Source organism: Ananas comosus, linkage group 25, assembly GCF_001540865.1.
Source record: "Ananas comosus cultivar F153 linkage group 25, ASM154086v1, whole genome shotgun sequence".
NCBI classification, from domain to species: Eukaryota; Viridiplantae; Streptophyta; class Magnoliopsida; order Poales; family Bromeliaceae; genus Ananas; species Ananas comosus.
In genome coordinates this window covers 636,628-663,905 of record NC_033645.1, presented here as the reverse complement: position 1 = coordinate 663,905, position 27,278 = coordinate 636,628, and the positions used below count along the sequence as shown (strand labels likewise).

At 36.2% G+C, this 27,278-nt stretch overlaps 3 protein-coding genes across 3 annotated transcripts; 2 read left to right on the top strand and 1 right to left on the bottom strand.

Annotated features, from left to right (window-relative positions):
* Positions 8,402–12,219, bottom strand: LOC109703697 (transcription factor ABORTED MICROSPORES-like). The gene is made up of 9 exons (XM_020224418.1): positions 12,068–12,219; positions 11,729–11,917; positions 11,524–11,596; positions 11,272–11,346; positions 10,855–11,061; positions 10,614–10,736; positions 9,910–10,257; positions 9,055–9,231; positions 8,402–8,605 (listed from the first exon to the last, which is right to left on the bottom strand). Exons 1-9 carry the CDS (start codon positions 12,163–12,165, stop codon positions 8,402–8,404), a joined length of 1,494 nt encoding a protein of 497 aa, XP_020080007.1. The 5' UTR covers positions 12,166–12,219.
* LOC109703676 (mediator of RNA polymerase II transcription subunit 4) lies at positions 15,357–19,412 on the top strand. The gene is made up of 2 exons (XM_020224390.1): positions 15,357–16,692; positions 18,976–19,412. The coding sequence occupies exon 1, from the start codon at positions 15,362–15,364 to the stop codon at positions 16,679–16,681; it is 1,320 nt and encodes a 439-aa protein (XP_020079979.1). The 5' UTR covers positions 15,357–15,361; the 3' UTR covers positions 16,682–16,692; positions 18,976–19,412.
* On the top strand, positions 17,947–27,109 carry LOC109703696 (protein FREE1). The gene is made up of 11 exons (XM_020224417.1): positions 17,947–17,992; positions 20,391–21,364; positions 21,991–22,077; positions 22,172–22,303; positions 23,323–23,466; positions 24,408–24,473; positions 24,559–24,669; positions 25,238–25,330; positions 25,842–25,875; positions 25,983–26,056; positions 26,714–27,109. Exons 1-11 carry the CDS (start codon positions 17,947–17,949, stop codon positions 26,789–26,791), a joined length of 1,839 nt encoding a protein of 612 aa, XP_020080006.1. The 3' UTR covers positions 26,792–27,109.

Genomic DNA, 27,278 nt, shown 5'->3' with positions numbered 1-27,278 from the left:
CTTAAAAAGCGCGAATATTATTGAAGGAGGAGTGTGTTTCTCCCTTATTAGTCCTTTTCCTAAATCTCTGTCCAATAGGATAATAAACATCTCATTGAAAAAAAACTTTTAAAAAAAAAACTGAAATGAGCTTTTAGATTTATTTTAATTATTTTATAGAATATATAAGTATTTTTTTAGGTATTATTATATATTTTAAAAAGTTTCCTGCATTTCGATTACCGTTCTCAAAGGTTAATATGAAATATTTTGTTTTACATTCCAATCTATTTTAAAATATAACCAATCGAATTAAATTCAGAATTATCTTATAAGAATTATTATTGTCTTTTCAAATAATACTCTTTATCATCACCAACTTCTTATTCGCCCTTAAGTTATGAGGATTACAAACAGGTATTTTGATTTTGGGTGAGCCGAGTCGCCGTGGACTCTACGTTCGGCACTCTGATATCGCATCGCTCGTGCTTTGGCCGAATTAATTTCAAGTCGAGATTGAGCCTAATTTAGACTCGAAATTAATTTTCAAGCCCTAAGCTGAGTATTACTGAGCTCTGCCCTCAATTAGCATGCAAAAGCTCTCTCTCTCTCTCTCTATCTCTCTCTTTATATACTTATATATATAGAGTTGGCTAGAATACTATCGGTAGCTAAAGCTGCCGTTTACTACCGATTGTTTTCGATAGAGAATTCCAAATTCGACGATCAAGCTCCTGTTGAACTATGATCTTAATACATTGAAGCTTTTTAAATTAATTTCAAATCTTTCGACATCATTGCCTAATATCAAAGTATTCAAAATTTGTAATTTTAATGCGTCGAATAAGGAAGGGTTTTCTGGTTAACGACGTAAATATATCCAAATCAAATTGAATTTTGTTAAAAATTCTTAAACTACTTAAAACTAAGGATCTGAATACTTTGATCTTATATTTACAAGACTGCGCCTATATCATATTTTTTAAAGATATCATTTGTTCACCATTCATTTTTCTGGTTCACTTTGATGAAAAAGACATATTTGAAAGTGCTGTGGAAATTTGATTTCTAGGTATTTTAAATGTTTAGATCATATTTAACGAGCCCGATCTCGTCATTTGAAGCTCTTATCTCATCCGAAAGACAAACGTTCGTAAACTGGCTTCGTTACTACTATAGTTATTCTATGCTAACTTCTATACTTAAATATATATATATATTAATTATTATATTATATATAGAGTCTACGTATATATAATAGGTACTGTACCAACTGATATTAGGTTATTCGGACCCTTGGATGAAGGAGCATGCGGTTAGATTATGATAGTACAATAGAATGTTTTTTTTATCATCACATCAATAACTATCGACTAGTGCTAAATCCTCAATAAGCATAGTGTTGATTACTATTATATATATTGTAACCTAATTCTCTATATAATAGAGAGAGCAGAGTTCAGTTATGTGCTATGTAAAAGCACCAAGATTCGGTGCTTGTAATTAGTTTTACCGTTAGTCTATTCTTCGGGTCATTTTTCAACCATTAGATTAACTATTCAACAATCCACCCATCTCAACTTTAGGGCCGAACTCCGATCTCCTAACGTTATATTTCTTAACTCAATGGACCTAAAATCTACAACCAATAACTTTGGTATTTTTAAAGCATAGAGACCTCAATTATAGATATATATATATATATATATATAATAATATATATAATATAGTTAGAGCTAGTATACTATCGTATATTAACGAAGTAGCCGTTTTACTACCAAATTTGTTTTCGATGATAGAGCTTCCAAATTGACGATCGGCTCCGTTAAATATGATCTAAACCATTTAAACTATTTAGAAATCAAATTTCATGCACTTTCGATATTGTTCTTTTATCCATCAAGTGAACAGAAAAATGAATGGCTGAAAATGAATATTCTTTAAAAAATGATGATAGGAGTCTTGTAATCAAGATCAAGAGTATAGATCTTGTTTTAAATAGTTTAAAGAATTTTCTAACAAAAATCCAATTGATTTGGATATCTTTACACCGTTAAACGAGAAAATGCCTCTTATCAACTATTAAAATTACAAATTTTGAAACCCTTTGATCATTAGGCAAATGATGTCGAAAAGATTTGAAATTTGATTTCTAAACACTTTAAGTGGTATAGATCATGTTGAATAGAGCCGATTGTCAATTTGGAAGCTTTATCATCGAAAATAAATAGGTAGTAAAACGGCTCGTTTACTACTGACAGTATTCTAGCAAAACTCTCTCTCTCTCTATATATATATATATGTATATAGGCTAGGGCTACTATATTCTTATGAGTATAGACCCCTTTATACTTATAAATTTTTCGCCATTGGATGTGCAGTTAGAATAATAGTGGTCTGAGTGGGTGGTTGGTTGATCTAACGATAAAAAACTTATGAGTATAAATGAGTCTATGCTAATAGAGTATAGTAGCCGAACTCTCTCTCTATATAATTAAATATAATATATATTTTAATTATATAAATTTATATTATGTATTTTAATTATATGTATATAGAATTTAGATTATTGGGCCCATAAAACCAAACCAGCAATATCCTACTTTAATTGCTCTCTCTTTCTCTTTTTCACTCGCTCATAAAATTATTTTTCCTAATTTTTTTAAATATTATAATATCGTATTTCGTGCATTCATTTTGTATGTTGAGCTATTAGACATTTTTTGTATCGAATTTTATATGATATTTTATGAAAATTAAACTATAGATTGCACGATGTTAAGAATTTCAAGCAGCTCGTTTAGGACTCGAGCTCGCTCGACTCAAAATTAGGCTCACTCGAGCTCGGCTCAAATTAATTTCAAGCCGAACTTGAGCCTAAATTTAGGCTCGAAATTAATTTCAAGCCAAGCTTGAGCTGTGGTAAGCTCGCTCGAGCTCGGCTCGTTTCCACCCCTACTGTCCAATAGGATAATAAAATTCGCATTGAAAAAAAAAAAAAAAAAAAAACTGGAATGAGGCTTTTAGATTTGATTTTAATTATTTTATTGAGAACATATAAATATTTTTTTAGGGGCAATTATTTATATATTCTTAAAAAGTTTCCGACTTTCTGATTTACCGTTCTTGAAAGACTAATATTGAAATACTTTTCTTACGTTCAACCTATTTTAAATATATCCATCAAATTAAATTCAGATGTTATCTTTATAAAATTACTATTTTGTCTTTTCAAATATACTCTTCTACCATCACCGACTTTTTTTATTCGCCCTTAAGTTATGAGTACAAAAGGTATTTTGATTTTTGGTCTTTTCAAATACACCCTTCTACCATCATCAATATTTCTTATTTACCCTTAAGTTAAGGGCAAAAGAGATATTTTAATTATTTTTAAACTCTGATAGATATTTAACTTACTTTTAACTCAAGTTAATTAACAGATGGTAACTGTAGAGATATTTTGAAATAACGGAGTAATATATAAGGGATATATTGGAAAGAAAAAAAAAAAGAATAAATGAGATATTTCAGAAATTTTTAGAGATATATTGGTAATTATTCCATTTTTTATTATTAATGACTCAACTTAAATATATTCAGCAATTACTAATTAGTAATTAGTAAGTGGTTGAGCATATAGAAGTTTAATTAGATAAACGCATAAAGCATATGGCGTAAAAATTAAATCACTTAGTATCTTGTACACTCGGGTAACTTACAAATAATGTTGTCCTTCTAAATAAATTCTACAACACTTTATAAACCATGTAATTTAATAGTTAGATTTCAATTTTTAACTTGGTTCACATTTTCTGCATGGAATGTGTAACAAATTCGTAGAAAGTGTAAAATTTATTTGTAAACATAGCATTACTCTTTTTTAGGTACATAAGATGATATTATATTTGATTTGATTTTAGATAACTTGATACGAATGGTTAAGTAATTAGCACTACCTCAACTTACTGAGAAACAAAGTTTTAATATTTTATCTGGTTTTAAATATTTAAATAATTGGTTTGTAATACTTAAGTTCTCTGAGTTTGACCCGGTTTTAGCTTCGTTCTCAAACGTTTTAATTTTATTTCTAAATTTTACCTCGATGTGGGTTTTAGACCTTCACCAAAAAAAATAAATAAATAAATAAATAAATAAATGGAGTCAAGAGGCGTTGACAGTGGACTGAGGAAAATGTTTAAATCATTTGACGAGCTTCGATTTCTTAAAATGTTAGTTGTCTAAGCAATAGTAATAATTAGATATTATGCGAGAATCGTTCCATTTTTATGAACTTAAAAATAATAAATAATAAATAAATAAATAAATAAATATATTAGAATTGTTCCATTCTTGTGGGACTCATCAAACCACGTCGGCTACAAGCCTACAAAGTCGGTCGACTTCGTACGGGCTTGCGCATTTATATACGCGTCAAGAAAAAAAAAAAAAACCCCTTCAATTTAAGCAACTAAATTATTAAATTAATTTGTTTTGTGCAGTTTTTACTTGAAGAGGTCCACTCGGGCAGTCCTATACAGTAGAGAAATGCTTTTACTATATTCAACAATTGGGAATAAATTTTAGGATTATTTACATACACGTCCCTACAAATATAGTGAATTGTGAAAATATTCTTGCAAAACGAAAATTTTATAAGTTGTCCTTGCAAAAATCCTAATTTATGCAAATATGTCCCTCTGGTTAACATCCGTGAACTATTTATTTTTTAACAGTTTTTTTATAAAATGATCATTTTGCCCTCACAAATATATCCATCCAAAATACCGTTCTTTTCCTTCTCTTTCTCTTCCTCTTCCTCTTTGGGCCGTTGGAGTGGACGACGGCGGCGGCGCGGGGTCAGGTTCGCCGACGACGAAGAAGAGGGAAGAGAAAGAATGAGAGGAAGAAGATAATGGAAGAGGAAGAGGGAGAGGGAGAGGGAAGAGAAAGATGAAGAGGGAAAGGGTTCGCCGCCGCGCGCCGCTGTTGCATCTCCTCCCTCGCCGGCGACGAAGAAGAGGGAAGAGATAGAGGAAGAGGAAGAAGAAGGGTGAAAAGGAAGAGGGAGAGAAAGAGGAAGAGGGAGGGCTCACGACAGCCGCCGCATCTTCTCCCTCGCCGGCGACGAAGAAGAGGGAAAAAGAAGAGGGAGAGGAAGAAGAAAGGGGAAGAGGAAGAGAGAAGAGGAAGAGGAAGAGGGAGAGGGTTTACTGTGGCAGCTGCTGCCGCCGCCGCCGCCGCCGCCCTTGCCGGCGACGAAGAAGAGGAAAGAAGAAGAGGAGGAAAAAGAAGAAAGATAGAACCGTAAATTCACGTTATAATTAACCATGGTTAAGTATTTTAACCGTGGTTAACGAAAATTTTCTAACAGTCCTTAACGACGGGATATATCTGTATAATTTAAGACTTTTGAAGGGACAACTTATGTAATTTTCGTTTTACAGGAATATTTCTACAATTTATTATATTTGCAGAGACGTATATGCAAATAACCCTAAATTTTATATCTGTTCATTCAAAACTTAATTTCAACAATTGATTCGGACATTTTTTTATCAGACAAACGGAATTGTGGTAACACTAATGTTAAAAAAAAAGGCTTCCGATTAACAAATTAATAGAGAAGTCTGAATTACGTACACTGTTGGTCCTCGAATTACGAGGGACGTGATACTTTAATTATCGGACCTTAATTCATTACTATTTTTGGCTTCAATTATGACACAGTGACACTATAATTCTCAAACGTTAATTACTTGTAATTTTTGACTCGAACTATCCGGATATGCAACATTTTAGTTTTCGAACGTTCTGAGTTATATTAATACTAGTATAGTTATCCGCACAATGCAGCGGACAGATATTATCGAAGCGATTTCTTTATCATTATCGATTATTGATGATAGTCTGAAATTGTACATAGATCAAAAAAATACAGTGAGGAGATGTAGAAAGAAAAAAGAGAGAAAAAAAGAGAGGCGTAAAATGAAGGATTGGCAAAATAATTTAAATAAAATTATTAGCCAGATTAATAATTCAATTAATTTAAATAAAATTAGCTCAAGTTGCTATAAAATTTTTATATATAAATTTTAATATGATTTAAATTGTATTTGTTGAATTAGATTTTAATTGTATAATAGTAAATTTTTAAAAATTATTCAGTGTATATATAAAATTGTAAATTGGGGTAGGCAATTATTTATAACATACATGCAAATCCTTTAAAAGAACATCTAATTCTAGAAACAAATCCTATAAAAAAAAATATTTTCTATCAGCTTATTGTTTAACAATTTTACATACATCTAAACAACTATAAAAGAAATTAGAAAAAACTAATAGATATGGTAGTTAAAAAAAATATTAAAGAAAAAGCAAAATACAAAAAATTTCTGATCACTTGATTATCACCATATATACTATCAGTAGTAAGTTGATTATATATCCATACACCTCTCTTCTCCTTCTGTCATCGCTGCCGCCGCCACCGCATCTAAGATCTTCACCTTTTACCACCACTGCCATTCCCACCAAATACACGACGGGATCTGCAGATTCTATGGACTTGACGCGATGCGACAGTTATGAAAGCGAGCGACTTTTACGGGAGAGGGAGAGGGTGAAAGAGGTTTAGCAAAAATTAAAGAACGAAGAGATTAATGGATACATAGGGGAAGAAAAGTTAATTATTAATTAATTACAATAATAAAGAGAGAAAATGTGGGGTTATTGGAAGGTAAAGAAGCGAACGTTAAAAAAGAGGAGAAAAGTTAGAACTATTGGAAGGTGAGAAGGTCTAAAGGTCTACGGTGAAGAAGATGAGAAAAAAATAATTAAAAAATAAAATAAAATGATTAAAAATATATAAAAAAATGAGAGCTTGCTACGTCATCATTTGATATTGCAGATTCATATAAGAGTATAGATTCTACCTCATGATACAATAGTAATTATAAATTTATAATACTACATTATTTCTATATTAGTAATTCATCGATACACCAACCGTCCCTAAAGCAAGTCGCAAAAAGCTTGGTGGTTGGATCCTAGTTGATTCACATTTCCAACAAAGTTTATTTCTAAATGAAATAAACGAAATGGGTAGCGTGTTACCTATCTCTCCCAAAAAAAAAAAAAATCATCAATACTTATTCAAAAAAAAAGATTTCAGGATTTAATTATAATAATTCAAAATTTTAGAGAACGAAAATATCACACGCCTTGTAGTTCGAGGATTAAATTATCATACACCTCATAATTTGAGTTAAAAATTACAATACGTGCCTCATAGTTTGAGGACGAAAAGTGTAATTTAACCTGATAGAGAAACTCAGATTTTCGGTAAACAATTTTATATTTTCTCATAAACATTTTGCAACCTTGTAGATGAGTCCTTGTCACGGCTACGTCACCATCGATCGTCGTTTGTCCAGGGACATGCATGTCGTATGTACCTAATCTTGGTTTGATTATTCACATCTGAAAACTAGACTCTTGATGAAAGCCAAATGTTTGGAGATATATAAAATTGTGGACCATCTAGAGAGTTGGTTGTTTCATCACGTAATATCGGAGCAAGACGTTCCCAGTAAAAATTGCGATCCAGCTAATACTTTAGTGGTTAAACTTTAATTTATTATATATTTTAACTTTGACTTTGAGAATTATTATAATCAAATTTCACAATCCAATTTAACTAACTATTCAAAAAAAAACAAAAACAAAAAAACGTCAACTTTCACCCAATGCGTAGGGAAAAAAGGTATTCTTTTTTTATACCCTTGAGTATGTACCATTTAATTAAAATTTCATTCTTAGCCCCATTTAGGATTGCCGTAAGATTATGTTGTATGTAGTGAAAAAATACGATAAAAATTTTTTTTGTTTATTTTCGTATGTGGTACTACGTTCTGCTAATCACAATGAGTCAATAGTATATTTTTTACAATACTATCAAAAAATAGAAAAGTACAATTTTATATATTTTCATTTTAATTTTATTTTGTCTATCAGTGTTAGATGTATCTTAACACTAAAATGGCTCTTACGAAAATGTAAGTATTAGAATGTAGCTAAATATTTCTCATCATATTATGTGATTATGCATATATCCGAAGTCCAAAAACACAGCAGCATTAACACAGAGACTGTTACATCACAAGGACTACCGCTCTTAAAATAACCTTATATAAACACGAAAAACTGCTTCACACTTAAAAAAAGGGCAAATAACAGCCAAAGCACAATTAAAATGCTTAAAACATTGGTAATATAATGTTACTTTATTCAACCAACAATCACTAGTTATTCAAACAACGCCTAACAATTTTTCAACTCATTCATATATCAGATTACTAAGAAACTAGATTTATTTGAACAATAAAATTTTGATTATTAATTGTCGTATGCTCTAGAATTAGTGATTGAGGTAGTGGATATTGTGGTGGGAGTTGAGTTGGTGGTGGAAATGGTGGTGGCGATGGTGGTGATAGTCCATGCCGCCGTTGTCGGCCGTCGATTTAGCTTGTCCGGCCTCCATCCACCCGCCGGTCGAATCGCGGGTCACTTCCAGCAAGGAATCCCTCACTTGCTCCGCCTGCACGGCTCCATTATCTCTTTTCTGTAGAAAAATATTACCCAAATGATCGATCTAATAGAAAACGATTCAAAAATATATATTAACATTCTAATTCTCGTGCATGATGAATATAAAAGACACAGAATTGATAGATGAGATAGTAAATAAGAATTTGACTTATTAAATATCAAAAAGCAGGAATTAAACCTATGACGTCACAGGATGAAAAAGTTTAGAATAAATTCTCATATTAAATAAATTACGAAACAACAGTTCATCTCCGGTGGCATAATTATTGTAGACAGAAACTAAAAAAAATCTGAAATTCAAAAGAAAAAATATATACATATATAATTTGAAACTTTTGCTTTTGTTACAGCAATAAGCTGTTTATAAAGATTTTAGAAAAAAAAAAAAATTAGTATTGTGCTTCTTCGAATAGCTTTACTATTAAAAGCACTTTCAAATAACCTACGGTTGCATTCACGTACCGCGACCCGGAAGACGTTGAGCACGAGGGGTTTGTAGGCGGTGACGTTGGCATTGGTGACTTCCAGGCCGAGCGAGGTCATGGCTTCCATCAACCGCGCGAACCCCCCCTGCTTCTGCTCGCACAACACCTTCAGGAAGAACTCGTTCCCCTCCACCTGCTTCACCTCCACTTGTGGCTGCAACCACCCACATATTAGTTAGTTAATTAATCCCCGCGCGCGCACGCGCACACGCACACGCACACGCACACGCACACGCACACGCAAATCAGAAACATTATGCACGAAAAATAAATAAGTATGAACTTCAATTCATCTCTCACTGCAGTTTAGCACATTTTTACTTTATCATCTTGTAATTAGTAAATTGAACTTAACTGTTCTGTAACTTAGTGCGTTTTTATTACAACTATTACATATAATATTGGGGAAAATAAAAAGAAAAGTGCAGGATATTTAGTACAGTGAAAATGTGTGAGCGTATCCAACCAGTAAAACGTAAATGGATTTTTTAATAGGCTATAGGTTAGGTGGTGTGATCCTAGTTAGTTGAATTAAAAATATTATTAAATTTAGTGCTCCATTAGTGTTAATTAGTTGTTAATTGCTCTAATTTATTTGCCTCACAGGCTGAAAATTGTCAAATTTGATAGAATTAACAATAAATTTTATAAAATATCTAATTTAAAATACTAGACTGTGGATAAGGAAAGCTCCAAAATTGTTATGCAAAACTATTTTGGTACGTAGTATACTACACCAAACAATAATAGAATGAATTTTTTCACAAAGTAAATAATTTTTTTCAATAATTTTTTATGTAACCAAATATCCTAAAACATGCAGTATAATTACCTCCATCTCGTGTCCCTTCTCTTCTTTGCACGTCGCATCATGACCTTGCTTCCCCGTAGCATCATTATTATTATTATTATTATTATTATTATTATTATTATCAATCACCATTAAGGAGCAATTGGGAGAACCCTCGTTCTCCATTAATAATCCATGGTTATGGTGATTCATGAGCTCATTGTGTACACTAACTCCCATATTATGCCCATTGCTATTGTTGTTACTTCCCTTCGCGGCTTCGTCGTCTTGGTTGTGATTCTCCTCGAGCTCATCTTGTAGCTCCTTCACTTGCTTCTGCAGCTCCATTATGTACTCGATCGCATCCCCGAGTATCGACGCTCGATCCATCTTAATTCCAATTTAAAATATATATCAATATATTAATTCATAAAAATACTGTTCTCGGGCAAGTTAAAAAATTAACGGTATTTTTAACTTTTCAAATGAAATGTGTTAGCAATCTCTTTTATTTTTCCCAGAAAATATGTAATGCAGTAGTTTGTAGTTAATTTAACAAGAATAATTAAAGTCTAATGATATTTTGATGATTTTTTTCCTAACGAGGTTACTAAAAAAAAAAATCTTTAGATTAATATCTATTTCGAAATACGTTATAGTATCGATAAGGATAAAATAATTATTTTATACCTATCAATTTTGAAAGTCTTTTCGTTCACTTGTAGCTTAAGTTTGTGATAAATAACCTTGGTGATCTTCGGAACCAAGGAGCGCAATGAATATAGCCGGTCGTTGAGCTTTTTCCGCCGCCGCCGCTCGGCGACGAGGTTCTTCGAGTGGTGGCGCTTCCCGCCGGACTTCGTCCGGTACTGGCCCATTAAAATTTAGCCCGGCGATGGCCGTCATGGCCCCACCACCGCCACCGCTGTCACCACCATTGTTGTTCGCCGGCCCATTAAAAATGGCCTCGGCGCCAAGATGGTCCACCATGGGCCCGGAGAAAAGGCCCAACGACGGCCCGAAAAGCCGGGCCTGGTCCACGGGGTGCGGCATGTCCCACGGGAACGCGGTGGACCCGTCCGCCGCCATTGGCTCCGGCGGCTCAGTCCACGACTGTACACCGTCGTCGGCGCCGCCGATATCCATTGTGCACTGGGACATGACGAACTCCACGGCTTGCTGGTCTTCGCCCATCTTTAATATTTTCACATAAAAATTCCTCTACGTAGGTATTAGTTACGTATATGCATATATAAATACGAAACAAACATGCACATGCAAAGAACGTTGCGTTTAAATTGGAATTAGGAAGAGTATTGTGCATTAGTTGTTTGGATCATCAAAATGGTGTGATCATGAGCTCTTCTAGCAAGCAAAATAAGTTTAGGAGAAAAAGAGGTTTACATATTTTGTAGCGAGTAGTTCAACTAGCCCACCAGGAACAGGTATTAGAACCCTTGTTTTACCTCTAACTACATCCTGCAACAAAAAAAATATATATATGCAATAACCATATCAGAAACCCACAAGTAACATAAAGTAAAATAAACATTTCATTTATATATATATATATATATGTAGAGATAGATAGAGAGAGAGAGAGAGAGAAGTAAAGAGAGTGGGTTAAGTTAAGTGAGTAGTGAGAAATTAACCCACATTGGAGAGGGTGGAATCAGGTAAATTGGTTTCCCAAATGGGCTGGTTTGATAACAAAGCTTGTGCATACAACCTATATATATATCCAAGAAATTAAAACCACAAAGGACTTAGAGAGGACCATGTTTGTGTATATAATATGCTTCAAATAACTTTATATTATCAAAAATGGAATATATATATTATTAATATGGAGAAACTAAACCCTAGAGAGGAATCCAAAGGGATGGACAAAGGGAGCTCTTCTAATGCATCACAGGCCCCTGTTCTTGCATGTTGGTAAACATTGTCCCTGCATGAAAACTTTTGAGTGGATAGGAGGGGAAATATCTCTGCTGCTGATGAACTCTGGGTCACAACTCCACTGCAGCAACAACTCATCCAAACCAAATACCTGGTTAAAATTAAAATTAAAAGGAGTAAAAAAAATTATCTGTTACTCTTGAGAACAAAAATTATATAGGTATATATATATATATATATATATATATATATATATATATATATAGATACAAAATTTTGCTAGAAATTTTGCAAATAACACCTTTGATCTGGGGATAGTTTCCAGGTGATGCAAAAATCCCAACCATTCGATCCTACAAGAGGCCTCAGTGCTTCTGTGATCATTTCTCCTCCTCCCATTTACTAAACTACTAAGCCTGTGAAAGATAAAGAAGAGTCACAAAGTTTTTTTTTTTAATATATATAATAATTGTAACACATGTAGGGGTTGGTTGTAGAAATTGATAATTAAAAAGAAAAAGATGCTGTTTGTTACTAGCAGGGCTCTCGAATGTTCGTGTAATAAATATGAAAAGTTATCTGCTGCTTTAATTTTCGGACTATAATTAGTATCAATATCTTTTTGGAAGAGAGTAGGAGATTTTTCAGGGGATTTTCATGTCTTTTAGTAGTAAAAAATCATTTCCCTTTCTCTCTCTTTGACCTTTTTGATTGTACTGAGAGTTTATAAATATAAAAAAGAGTTTTTTTTGCATGTCAGTCCCTAACTTCTTCCAGAATTGTAGATCAGTCCTTCAAATTTGTTATTTCTATGATTGTTCTCTCTAACAATATCTATGTATCATCTATAAATATTCTACTAATTCAAACTTTAGAGACTAGTATTGTTAAGATATGTTAATTCATGAGATTAGAGAGTGATGCATAACTGGATTATATTGATTTAAAGAACTACTAAATAAAAAAGTGTAAGAACAGAGATTTATAAAGACAAGGAGTGGTCACGCCTAACATGAAGTTTTCAAAAATAATATATTAATCTTAAATTTTTTGGTAGGCAACTGCTGATAAACTAAGTAAATGATATGACAAAATACATAAATGATATGTGTGGTTGTAGGTTAGTGGTTGTTATAGTATCTTATATTAATTATAATTTAATTGACAAAACAGTTTTTACTGGGAAAAAGTTTAATCATCAAAAGTTTAAATTATGTAGTTTTGGACTCATACACAATATTGAAGGATATTAAGGCCTAAAATGTATAAAAATGAAAAAGGAAAAGAGAAGAGGAGGGGAAAGAAGAGAATCAGGTGATAGCTATAGCTAACTGCAGCATCAGTTGGGAAGAGACAAGGAGGGAACCAAAAAGCACCATACCACCATGTGTTCTCTGATCATGAGAGAGAGAGAGAGAGAGAGAGAGAGAGAGAGAGAGAGGATAATTAGTAGCTCTTTGAGTTTATATACATATGATGATGATGATGTAACTAAGCTATAAAGGGGAGTGAGCTCACTAAGTATCTCATTTATATGTTGTTAATTAAGGAGGTTGTTATGAGTAGGTGAGTTGTAATAAAGGTGTGAAAATGCTCTCTCTCTCTCTCTCTCTCTCTCTAGAGAGAGAGTGAGAATAGGGATGCTAATGGGTACGAATATTTAAACTTTTAACTGAGCTAGGGCTGCAAGCGAGGCTGATTAGGAGGGCAGGAGGGGCTCCCCACCTGCCACTCTGTGTTTTGTCGGGTCAAGGTTGATTCGGATTAATTTTAATATTATTTTTGGTCCCCACTTATCGTTCCATTCAGAGCTGATCAGGAGAGAGTAGATTTTTAGTAGATTTTTGACTAATCAGAACAGATTAAAAAAAAAAAAAAAGTCTCCCGCCTTCCACTCCGTTTACTTGACGGATCAGGACGAATTTGAAGCGAGTTGTATTTTTCTTTATTTTTTGATCCTATTTACTACCCAGCGCGTGGATCGAGGTGGGAGCTCCACCAATCTGGATCTATTTGCATTCCTAATTCGAGCCCAAATCTGAAGGGGGCCGATTTGTTCGATGCTAAATGAATATAATTTCATGTACAAGTATAGAAAATGAAAAACCCACATATTTAGATTCGAATATGGATTTTATCTGTACCCAATCCGGACTCGAACATATCCGAATCCGAATTGATTTTACATTGTGTAATATATATGAATGTTTGATGTCATATGTAAACTTATATTTTAAAATATTAGATTATAATTTAATATGTTTTGAAATAATATAAAGATAAAAAAAATATTTCAAATTCGAAATTTAAAAAACTGAGAATCTTAAATAATGTGAAATAACCATTGGTCCATAATTGAAGCTAATAAAAAATTTTATTTAGAGAATTAATTAACCCACAGAATAAAGTGCAACGAGGGTATTTTATAATTCTGTCTCTCTATCTTTTTTCTCTGTATTTTTTAGAGAAATGTAGCATGCTATTCGTTTCGTTCTTTTTTTAAAAATACGTGTTTCGTTAATTTTTTTTAGAAATAAATTTAACTGGAAAATGTGAAGTAACTAAATTTTGAACTTAAGTGCTTAGCATCAACTAATTAATTAGCAAATGAAGGTTCGTTGCTGTTCATAACAATTTTTTTGTTTAAGTGAAAATATAACTCTGTTTCTTGGAGATCGTCGATTCGATTTCTCTACCTCTAGTACGCTTAATCCTATTAATCTTTTCGATCCGATAATCACTTACAATGCTTTAGTCAGATTTAGAAACTCACAAGTACTAGGCTAAATCTAAAATATTAAGATAGTAAAAAAATTTAATGTGGCAAGTAAAAGAATAATAATTTTGAATAAAGAGGGTATAAAAGATGGTGTACCAATAGTTGAGTATTTGATTTGGAAAGGACAAAAATTACTTTGGTTCCTAATAATCACTTAGTTGCTGTTGTTGTTGTTGTTATTTGATTTGTGACTAATGTTAGGCTTCGTTTGGGATTGCGGGGAGATTGCGTTATGTGTGGTGAGAAATGACGATAGGAAAATGCCCTGGTTGTTTCCGTACGTAATATTGTATTCCGCATATTGCGATTAGTCGATTACGATATATTTTCTGCATATCTCTATATACTTTTTCTCAACTCCATTCTATCTAATAGCGTTAGATCCGTCTCAATACCAAACTAAGCCTTAACTAAGTATGCAATAAGTCATTTACACCCCAAAAATTTAGCTGCTACGAATTATTTTGCTCGAAAAATATTTAAAATTAATATTAAAATTTTTTAATAAAATAAATATAAAAATAAAAATATATTTTAAGTTTTATTCAAATAATTTTCTATAATTAAATAGTAAAAATAGATACACTTTTAGTTTCAAAGTCATTGTTTAATTTATATATATCTATATCTCGAAATAACGAGTCTTCTCTTCTCCACATAATTTACCTTAAACACTTGTTGAAATGCAAATAGATTTGGATTGAGAAAGTTTCTTGGTTTTAATACGATTCGCATTGGACTCTTAAGTAAGAGTCAAAAATAAAAAATAATAATTTTTTTTTTCGAATTCGACTTAAGATAATANAAAAAAAAAAAATGATGCAGAGCCACGCCCCTTCGCTACTCCCCTCCCCCGCTCGCCTCGGCCTCCCCTCCTCCCACTCCCCGAACCCTAACCCTAACTCCACTACCTCCACCCCGAACCCTAACCCTAACCCTAACCCTAACCCTAATGCCAAGCCTCCTCCTCCTTCTTCCTCCTCCACTCCCCCCGCCATCACCACCGCCACCACCACCACCACCACCTCCTCTTCTCTTCTCTCCCTCCTCCCCCCCCTCCCCCGCGCCCAATCCCTCCTCCTCCACCTCTCCTCCCTCGCCTCCAAGCTCTTCGACGCCTCCCCCAACCGCCCCTTTTGGCTCGCCTCCTACCGCGGCTCCTTCCCCGCCTTTCCCCCTTCCTCCTCCTCCTCCTCCACCGCGTCCCCTACGACCATCTCCCTCCCCTCCTCCACGAAGGAGCTCCTCGCCCTCGCCACCTCCCTCCAAACCCACCTCTTCGAATCCGTCGCCGAGCTCCAGGAGATCCTCGACCTCCAGGACTCCGCCGCCAAGCTCGCCCGCGACGTCCGCGCCAAGGACGCCACCCTCCTCGCCCTCGCCCACAAGACCCGCGACGCCCACCAGGTGCTCGACCAATTGCTCGACGACTACGCCGACTACCGCCGCCGCCCCCTCAAGAAGGCCCGTGCGGACGCCGGCGCCGCGCCCGAGCCGGAGTTCGCCCTCCGATCGGGGCTCGATCTCCAGGAGATCCTCGCGTACGCGCACCGCATCAGCTACACCACCTTCGCCCCGCCCGAGCACGGGGCCGGGCTCGCGCCGCTCCGCGGAGCACTCCCCCCTGCGCCGCAGGACAACGAGATGCGCGCGTCGCAGCTGTACCACTTCGCTGACCTCGACGTCGGCGTCCCAAAGAAGCCGACCGAGGCAAAGGATCGGGCGGCGGCGGCAGCAGCTGCAGCCGAGCCGATGGAAGCTTTAATGGAGCCGACCCCGCCGAGGGAGGAATTGCCCACGCCGCCGCCCGGGGTGGCGATCCCGCCGCCGCTGCTGCCGATCGCGGTGCCGCCCGGGTGGCGGAAGGGGATGCCGGTGGAGCTGCCGAGCGAGATCCCACCCGTGCCGCCAGGGTGGAAGCCTGGGGACCCGATTACGCTGCCGCTGGATGGGGTGGCGGTCGGGAACAAGGCGGAGGAGCCGCGGGTCAGTGGTGCTCCTGTGCCCGCCGGGCCGCCGAAGGGGCCGGAGCCTATACAGGTCAAGTATGTGCAGCTTGATATCAATCCGGATCAGGATGAGTATAGCAGCGATTACAGCAGCGAGGTCGGGAGCTCGGAGGAAGATGACGACTAAGCAGTTCTGGGGTAAGATATACTGAGCTCTTAATGTTATAAAAATCTTTCTTTTATTATTAGATCTTATGTTTGTTTTTATTCATTGTTCTTATTCGTCGACTCTCTCAAAATTCATGAGATTAGATGTACTAGGAAAGGATCACTTATTTAGTTGCTGTTCATTTGCTTGCATGTTTCTCTAATATGCCAAATGTGACGAAGTTAATGTTGCATATATATTTTGTTCTGCATTTACAAACCATAAACAAGAAATTTTTTAAATAAACCAGTGATAGTACGCTAACAGTACTCTGTTCATCCGTTACTGCATGATCGTAAATAATTTCGGGAAGAACAAAGCAACTTCGGGGATAACCCACTTCATGATTGTTTCCTTTTTATGATCTTTTGTTTGGTTCAATGGTAAAAGGTGTTAGGCTTGTATTTGGATGATTGTGGTTTGAGCAGTGAGAGCAGCCACTTAAAGCACAAATTTTCTCTCCTATCTCCCCATGACCACCCCCTCCTGGGGCCATAATTGGGCAATGACTGCTTGAGTTATGTTTTGGTATTATTTTTATAAAGCTAATATGTTTTAGGTAGTATTGTGTCATTTTCCCATTGTTGTGCATGCGCCTTTTCCAGCATTTTTCGCCTTTTTCCAGTTGATAAGAACATTTGCACTGGATCAGGATTTCATCTTTTGTTTGTCTAATGAAATCTCATGCTACCACTTATACTCCTGCTTGATGTGTGAAAATCATTAGTTCTAATCCTTCTGTGTTAGTGTTCCGTTTGTAAACGTAAGGTTTCCTTGTACACCAGAATGCCTATAAAAGGCAAAGCGACAATGCATATAAAACACTGAAGCATGAATAGCGACAATGCATATAAAACGTAAGGTTTCCTTCTGTGTTAGTGTTCCGTTTGTAAACGTAAGGTTTCCTTGTACACCAAAATGCCTATAAAAGGCAAAGCGACAATGCATATAAAACACTGAAGCATGAATAGCTCAACTGGCATAGCTCGTTTGTGCTTGAGCTCAACCTTTTGATTTGGTAGATGCTATTAAGGAAGAGCTACATGAAAGATTAAACTAGGGTCTCCAGATCTATGTACTTATCATATAAAACATTGTTTGCTAGTTTAGTGCTTTATTTATATGTATCCCTTAGCTTGCAGCTATTTTTGAGTTGGTTAACCTTTCTTTTGAAATCGTCAGTCTTTTAACTCTAGTTTATTACCACATTTTGACTCTGAGAAACGAAGGAAAAAACGTACAAGATGGCTGCTATGGGTTGTTTTAAGTATCAATTCAAGGAGGATCTTGGTATCTACTAATTGGTGCCTGCTGTAATATGGTCTAATGTCAGATATTGATTAATATTACATAGTACTTGGAAACTGTTTCAAGCAACTATCCTAGGAAAGATGCAATTTAGAGTCCATTTTAATATATTAAAATCCCATCGTAGAATTTAGCGTCTTACGGTGATAGTTCATAAGACCAAAAAAATGTAAGAAACTAGCTCCTATATATCTGCAGTTTGAAACTAGTTTAAATTAACTTCTTAAATTGTACCATAGCTTCCCTGTCGTAGATTGCATTTTTCTCATTATGCCGACATGAGAGGCATGCATAATTCTTATTCAACATTGGACTATATAAGAGACTTTAGAAAGTCATTGTACGTACGATGCGCTTCTCATTTCCTTAGGAACTTGCACTGATGTCCTGGCTTTAAAATATATCTTTTACACTTATCTTAGTTTCCACTAAGAAATTTAGCTTAAAAATATCTAGAGAACAAACATTAAAACCCATAAATAATCCGAATTGCGCACTAATTTAGAGTTAAGCTCATGGTACACGATTCTAACTAACAAATTCACATTTAAAGGCTCAGCCCGAGTCATCAATCTTACTCCTGTTCCTATAGTGCCCTAGAATATCACATGAATTACCATTTCCATTTTGGTAAAAGTGTCAATTCAAGTTAGATTGATGTCTTGTGTTGAGCCTTTAAAGTGAATTTTTAGTGAGATCTGCAAGCAAAATGAACTCTAAATTTTAAGCTCCCTGTGCGATAAAAACAACTGTCGGAGCCTTATTCTGATAGTAGTGCTTTTTTCTGAACTGTGTGCCAAAAAAAAAAAAAAAAAAAAATCTAACACTCTTTATTCTTTCTGATGCAGAATTTTTTCAATTATAGCTTTTGAAATAACAGTTTTCTCTTGTTTGGCTTTGCGTGACTTGTATAATCGTTCTTTTCTTAATTATAAACTACAATTGGCTTCTGGTTGTAAATGCAGGTGCTAAATGTTGTAATATTGTGCTACGCTAGCGGTTTCAATATTTTTGGCCTGTTTCCTGCCAAACAGAATGCCTGGTTCGTCTGTCGCACGTACATGTCGGTTGCGAGGAGGCGTGTCAATGAAACCATACTCTCAAGAGAATATAAGCTGATCTTTCGTATTTTACATTGAGAATAGTTATTATGAATTTCTATTTTGTTTATGAGCTGTAGCTAAAGATCACTGTTGCCCCTCTTGCTTTTGTAGATGTGGGCTTTGATATTGAGACAATAGGTAGAAACAAACATCATGTAGTTATATGCATGCTATGTAGATAAAGGTACTTGCCTTAGTTGTCCACATGCCCAAAAAAATGTAAAAATCTTGTTAATTTTTTTGTTTTTTTTTTTTAATTTGCATTATATAAATGGCAAATCAAACGATCTTTCTCCTAACTTAGCAATGCTTGGGTAGGGAAGTGCCTCTGCTGAAGGTTCTTTCTTTTCTACGTTCCTTTTTATCTTTTAAGAGTTCATCTTCATCTTTTATTTGTACAATTAGATTTCGAAAATTTACAATTTCAACAAAATCGCTTCTGTTGGAAGTTCGTTAAATTGTATGGAAATTTCAATATGGCAAGGTTGCAACATGGTTTTTCTGCTAATGTGAGAATTTCTGTGGATTAAACGGAATTTTTAATACAAAGGATTTGAGCGAAACATGAAAGGGTTGTTTAGAAGCTGCAGGTCCAACAGCAAGAAACTCATGAGTTTTGGTGAATTTAACTTTGCCTTCTATCTTACTCGAGTCGAGAAGGATTGATTTATGTGCAATTGTGAGTAGGAGTTTCTATGATTTGACGATTTTTTTCGAATGTTGAAACAAACACTAAAGTTCTATTATTTTTGGATCACCAGTTCAACCGCGATGGGGTCTTTTGTAAATATGAGATATCTTCTTTAGTGAAATATGAGATATGTTCTTTTGATTCACACATGCAATTTTAATTTCCAAAGCATATTTGCTACACTCATCAACAATCTACAAGATTTTTTTAATTTTAATTTTTTTTCTTCATAGAATTAAATATGACATGTTCTAATAGGAGACAAGCGCCGGCCCAACAAAAAAAAGCCTAATAGTAATAATCACCATAAAAATCCGTGGATCCCAATTATGCTCGGCCTCTTATCAATGTCGACACGTTGAAAACGTCCACCGCACACCATTACCGCGCGGAGCACATCGAAACCATCAAAGAAAACCATCTCAACCGTTCGGATCACCATCACAGATAAAATCGACGGCTATTAATCCAAGGCCGCGTTAACTTAATCTCCTCCTCGAAGCTCGTAAATCGCAGAGAAGATTCCAGTTAGGGAGATGAAACGAAGCAACGCGTAGAGCACGAATCCTTCACCCTCGTCTCTCAGATCCACCAAACCCTAACCCTAACCCTAACCCTAACCCCTCTCGCCGCACCGCCCCTGCTAAACCCTACTTCTTCTTCTTCTCCCCCGTCCGTTGCTCCCCCCCTAACCCTAACCCTAGCCCCAATCCCGGTGAGTACCCTCCCTCCAATCCGATCCAGCCGAGCTACGCCTCCGCCCCGCCCTATTCCCCCTACTCCGCCGCCGATCCCTACCCTCCGTACTCGCAGAACCCCGACGTACCCCCCTCGGCCCCTTCCTATTCCCAGCCCCAATCCCAATCCCAATCCCAATCCCAATCCCAATCCCAATCCCAGATCCCCCAATTCTCTTCCACACCCTACAATCCCTCGCCTTACCCTCCGGAGCCGTCTCCGGCGCCCTACGGAACCCTGCAGCAGCCTCCCTCCGTGCCATATTACCCGTACGATGCGCATCAGCCGGCCGCGAATTATGCTCCGCCCGCGAACCCTAATTCCAATCTCAGCTCATCCCCGAACCCTAATCCCTCGTTTTCCTCGGCTTATCCTTCCTACGAGAACAACCCCTATGAGACCGCCCCCGCTCGATTTGATCAAGGCGGTGGGTACTTCGGCGGCAATTTGGGGAGCTACGGGTCGGGATTCAATCAGGATTTCTATGGGAAGCAGCGGGAAAGCGGGCCGCGTTACGATCGGAGCGGCATGCACGACGACGCGCCCAATGATGGGGTCTATGCCTATGACGGCGGCCGGTCGGAGCCGTATGGAGCTCGGGGCACGGCGCCTACTAGGTCCTCTACTTTGTTCGATGACTATGGAAGGTCCATTAGCTTCTCTTCGGGCGGAAAAGAAAAGAGTGGTGGGAGCCCTGCGAAGATTGTGAGGGCGGTGCCGAAGGCGGATACTCAGCAGGATGTCAAGAGCGGCGTGCAGAAGTTCCGGGTGAAGCTGTTGGCTGAAGGATCTGGGCAGAGCACCATGGATGTCCTTTGCCAGGTATGGATGGGAAAAGGAAAAGAATCTACCTTTTATTTTACTTGCCTATTTGTACTGTCTCTCGTGCATTTTTAATCCTTCATAAGATGATAATCTGGAAAGATGTTATTGCAAGCTTTGAAGACAAAGGATACAAAGTTAGTTTTTTTTTCCTTCTGATATAAAGTCTAAAGGTGCTAATTGGTGGTAAGTTATTTCTGTGATCTTTCGCGTTGAGCGAATCTAGTGTGTGTCGAGCGGTCATATTGTTGGATGCATCCCTGTCTAGTTTCTTGATATGCGAATTCTATGGTACATGTAGAAGTGACAATGGAGGTGGAGCAACGAGTGGTTGATCCAGTGTTTTTTGCTATAAAACAGCTTGATCCAAAATAGTCATAAATTGTTTTAAAGGCAATGATCCTCAAGTTTCTAGTACTAGTGTGGCAATCAGATTAGTACCAAATGAATAAGTTGCCTCAGCTTGTTTAGGACCATATCATTTATATGCATCTTTTTATATATTCATTTTGCATAAGTTTCTGTATTGCAAATAATTGTGACTGTTTGGAAGCATCAGGACCTTTTAAACTGATGCACTCAAGTTCTTATATTTTATTAATGATATTGTTTTTATTTCCCCATAGGTTGGGTTAGATGGAATAAGGATGCTGGATCCAAGCACTAATAGAATGTTAAGGATCTATCCTCTCGAGACAGTTACAAGATGGGAAGTAAGTTGATTTAATATTTGGGTGCATAATTCAGACCATATTTTCGTTACTTCTATAAATTTATTTGATTCTAACATTACATTTCTTTTTCTAGGTATTAGACTCATCTATCTTCGCCTTTTGGTCTAAGAGCTCTGTTGACATTGAACCGAGGAGGATAAGGTTGCAGTCAAACAGCTATACAACCAGTACCATACTAGATACAGTGACAGCTGCAACAGTGCAGGTTTTGACATCCAGACTTGTTCCTGTTTTGTATTCATTTTAGTGCTTTGCTCTTTATTTTGCAAAAGATGCGACATCTCATGGTGCCATGAATATGTTAGCCATTAGATAAGAGATAAGGCTCTGTTACAACTGTCTAAAAATGTGTGATTTGACCACAAGGGATCTAACATTAGTTAGCGCTTGCAGTTTTAGCACTTGTAGACATTAGTGAAGACGTATAGAAGTCCATTTGTGAAGAAGTAGCATTCTTTGACTTCTTTTTTCCAACACAGTCCACAGTGATTTTCTACTAGTAAATTTTTAGAGCATCATGTCCTTCTTTCAATCCTTTTTCTCATCTTCATTGTAATGTTTATAAAGGGCGATATTTCTTTCAGCTTGCTGTCCCATTTTGTGTAGTGCCCTCATTTTTTTTCCTTTGCCTCTTCTGACATAGCACCCTACCATTTGGAGTCCAGAATATATGTAAATTGACTCCTGGATTCAGTTCTATGACTTTCAGTGTTTAACTTTTATCTTCTTTGGAGTTTCAATGAGATAACAATAAAGTGGGAGGAAGATGATCAATACAAAAGAATTTCCATCTTTATTGGATTTAGTTTAATTTGATGATCTGAAGTTGGCACTGAGCTAGTTGTTTCACATTTCCCGTTGACAGATTTCATAGGTTAAAGAGCTAGCATGTCTTATTCTTTCCCTGTTTCTTTTAGAAAATTTAAAAATTGTATGGGCAAATTTGATTTTATTGTGAATAGTGAAGGAACTTTCTATCTGATAACCACTGTTGAAATGGTTTCTGATGTCGTAATACTTTGTTGGTATGAGTGCCAAGAGATATAGCTGAATGTATCTTTTTCTTTTTCTTTTCTATTTGTCTTTCCTATTACCTTTTGTCCTGTTATCTACTGTGATAATCTTTTCCTTCGTTTTCTTTTTTGTGATATATATTGATTTTCTTGTTATTGGAAGCGCAATTTGTATCAAGAGTTTCTAATTCTGTGATTCGTCCAAATGTAGTTTAAGGAGATGGGTGGCAATAACCTAGCTAGAAGCAAAAGTGCCGATGCTGGCAAGTCCTCTGAACAGCCTAGTGAAAAGAAGAAAGGCTTTATTGACTGGATGAACATAATAAAACCTGGCAATGAGGAGAAAGAGCATTGGGTAAGCCTGGCTTCTTTGATTCATGAAAGACTTTTTCTGGTCGTATAGGTCTATATAGTTGTCTGACCTTTTTTTTGTTTTATACTTATCATAGAAACATATCTATGATAAGGGTTAGAAGAAGACTTCCATGCTCAAAACTTGGTTTCTTTAACGAAGAGTCTCTACCTTGTTATCATGATTTATTGGTTAACTGATCTGCTTTTTATTTTTAATTGTCATTTTGTAGATATAGTGTCTATGATACAGTCAGTACATCATCCCACTTGTATCCTGTCAATTGATTGTAAATATTCAGGGGCTTATTGTTGTTGATTTACACAGCAGCTTTTCATGACTATTTAAGGGATTTTTTTTGATTAATTTTATTTCTTGATGAACAAAGCTTGACTATATTTGTAACTTTACACGTGAATTTATTACTCTATGCTATCTAATTATCTCAATTTCTTGGCATTATTGCGATGTATAATAATAAATATTAAAAAATATTTCTAATTATCGTATCCTGATTTCCCGACATATTGTATCCCGCAATTTTCAAACTGTGCTGTATTCCTGTATTTTATAGTGTTTTATGCATACCTTTTCTGTGGGCTATATCTTTACCACTTCAATTCCTTTTACCATGTTGGGCTTTGTTTGAACTTAGATGAATCGATCTCTGCTTTTCTGTTTCCTCTTCACACTTCATGTCATGGATATTATTGTTCTTTTGTCATTGCTAAGGCATTAATCATTCAAAGAATCCATTGCAGTTGTTTCTTTGGCCGAAAATAACTAACATGCTGTGTAATGAGCAATGTGAGCTTGCTCTATTTTGGCCCTTAATAATTGATCTGTTGTTGAAATCTGTTGTACTTTCAACAGTAGGAAAAGATATTTACCATATTCATCACTCTTCATTAAGACTTACTTTTTGGGGTATTTCCTGTTTTCAGGTTCCAGATGAAGCAGTCAATAAATGCACCTCTTGTGGAGCAGATTTTGGAGCTTTCAACCGCAGGGTAATTTAGTTATCTAACAATTGAACATCTCGACCCATGATTTTAAGTCTCCTCTTGTGCTAACATGATTCCTGTTTCTTTTCAGCATCATTGCAGGAATTGTGGTGATATTTTCTGTGACAAGTGCACCCAGGGTAGAATTGCTCTCACTGCCGATGATAATGCTCAACCAGTTCGAGTCTGTGACAGATGCATGGTATCCTTTTCTGCCTTTTGTTTATTTATGGACTAGTTTTATTGCAGCTGATGTTGATGGGTAATTACAAACTTACTTTCGATTGCTGAGTGGGATATTGCCAGCTTGCTGCTAATTCAATGCTTAAGAATATTTTTAAACTAGAGATAAGCATTTGGTCTCTCTTGATATTAATCTGCATATTACCAATATTTGTTGTTTGTTATATATTTCACTTGTTCTTTCAAATATATATCAGTCATTAATTGGCTAAAGGAGTCACATAATATTCTCTCCATGCTTGGTAGTTGGTAGTGATGGCAATTCCATTTATTTCTGAATTTGTATTGCTGTCTTTATGAATTATTGTTTAGAAGATTTGGATATACAGCTATAAGAAACAGGCATTAGTTTATCTGTCTTAGTTTGAATTATCTCAATAGCAAACATTGGTAGGAAGTTATAGACATTGTTGTCAATTGGAAGATCAGATTTTAAAAGACTATAGTTACATATATTCATGGAATATATTTTGTTCGTCAATTTGCGGAGATGATACCTGGGGATCTCTTTGTCATATTCTCCACAGGCTGAAGTTTCTCATAGGCTGAGCAACGCCAAGGAAGCTGCCAATAGACCTGCTGCACCTGCCAGTCATGAAGATCTTGCCAGAAAGCTTCAGGTGTGCTTTGTTTATTAAATTTTTGTTCTTTTTGAATGCTTTGCATATATATCAAGTCGATGACTTAAAATGAGAAAGAAAAACTGGAACAATAAGATTTACTTTTATAACTAGAATAACTATGAAGCAGCAAACAAAACTTGATATTCTCATCATCACCAATAAGCAGAGGTAAGAATAAATCCATGAGCAGCGAAACAACTAAACCGTATATGTGCACTTATCTTTCTGTACGGATATTGAACAGATGCTAATGTTAATATTGGATTTGTTTAATATTTGTATGGTTATTAGGAAATACTCTTATTGCATTAATCATAATATATTTAATTAAAATGTATAGTAGAAGCAAATTTGGGATTCAGCAAAAAGCATGAAGGGCATATAGTTTATTAAGCTAGCATAGTTTATTAAGCTACTATATTATATTTGACAAATAATTTATATTTAGATTTATTAATCTTGATTCAGCTACATTTTTAATATCTGACCATTTTGGGTTTTTGAACAGGAGGAAATGGAGAAAAATCGGAAGTCATCCTCAGGTAATTTACTTGTCCTGTGATTTCAATGTGTACTATAAAATCTATATCATGTGTGGTATTTGTACGTATGGCAATGTCTAATGAACTTGTTGTGTGTTGCTTCATAGTGTCGAGTTCCTCTGAAGGGTCTGGGAGGCGAATGAGGGAGGTAGCTTGTCCCATCTGCACTGTCCATCTTCAGGTTAGAACTCCATCCGGCAATTTTTGTATATGAGAACCCTATTATGCTTCTCTCATAGGGCCCTTTCGGTCCACATGCGCACAGAACAAGGATTTAAATACTGTAACATGGGGTAGTGTTGAGAACATGCTGGCACTGTATGGCACGGTGCATGCCATGCCATCCCGCTATGTGCCGGTCATAAAAATACATGTGTGCTGACATGCTATGGCATAAAATATATGTTTTTTTGGCACCAATATATTTTAGTTGCTCATTATATTATCTTTCTCAAATATTTTATACTTTATTATGGTAACTACTTACTAATTTCAATGAAAAGAGAGCTTTGAGATGTGTCATCGGTGTAGGGGTCTCCTTATTGTGCTAATTTCTTAGTCAGTATGGTATGACTAGGTGGGCATGCAGCACTTAAATCCTTGGCACAAAAGTTCTTTTCAAAAGCATTCCGCATGAAAGTGATTCCTGGTTAATCCTCGAATCACTGCTTTAGAGTGAGGGGCATTTTTGTTTTCTGCGGGTATCTGATGCGGGGAGCTGGTGCTCAAAGTGAGCACCGATCCCAGCAAGTTTACTTCCAATGGTGATCAGAAGTGTGACCGGACTTGCCCTTAGTCCCAAAATGAACCAGATAGTCATCGTCTTGTTATTTTGCAGGTGCAAGTTCCAACCTCTGGATCTGAGACCATAGAATGCGGCGTCTGCCAACACCCCTTCCTCGTTAGTGCTCATTGAATGGCGAATTCTACCATGCTGTGCTAATGGTTTCGGAAGCATCATAAATTTGTCTATCTTATAAACAATTTGCTTTAGCTCCTTATCTTTGTATATGTTTCTTGGTTTTCCCTATTGTATAAAATCTTTCGCCACTGTGTATTGATTCTGTACTTAGCGAGCATGCATATGTGTGAACTGGTTTACTATAACGGTAACTAGAATTTGGCGATGAAATTGATATGATGGGTTTTTATTTTCTGTAAGAGGAAAAAAGCGTGTCGACTAAACTGAGGAGTTTTACTAACCAGAATATATTTTGTGCATTGCTTGATCTCACCTAGTGAAGTGCTTGTTCTGCTATTCTGTTTCTCTCCGCTTGTTCTTATATTGTGTTCTTGATTATTTCTCGAGGCCACAAGTGAATTACATGACATTTGTTACTGCAACTACCTCATTATTTTACATTCTCGGGCATTATTTGGACTGATAGAAGTTTGCCTGTTCT

Excerpts from the sequence above, each read along its gene's own strand:
- LOC109703697 (XM_020224418.1), bottom strand. The coding sequence starts at position 12,165 with ATGGGAGGAGGAGAAATGATCACAGAAGCACTGAGGCCTCTTGTAGGA. Across the intron at positions 11,347-11,523 it reads CTGATTCCACCCTCTCCAAT|GATGTAGTTAGAGGTAAAAC; the intron begins GTGGGTTAATTT and ends TTTTTGTTGCAG. Across the intron at positions 11,062-11,271 it reads AACTACTCGCTACAAAATAT|ATGGGCGAAGACCAGCAAGC; the intron begins GTAAACCTCTTT and ends AAAATATTAAAG.
- LOC109703676 (XM_020224390.1), top strand. The coding sequence starts at position 15,362 with ATGATGCAGAGCCACGCCCCTTCGCTACTCCCCTCCCCCGCTCGCCTC.
- LOC109703696 (XM_020224417.1), top strand. The coding sequence starts at position 17,947 with ATGGCTGCTATGGGTTGTTTTAAGTATCAATTCAAGGAGGATCTTG. Across the intron at positions 17,993-20,390 it reads TCAATTCAAGGAGGATCTTG|ATCCACCAAACCCTAACCCT; the intron begins GTATCTACTAAT and ends CTCGTCTCTCAG. Across the intron at positions 21,365-21,990 it reads CCATGGATGTCCTTTGCCAG|GTTGGGTTAGATGGAATAAG; the intron begins GTATGGATGGGA and ends ATTTCCCCATAG.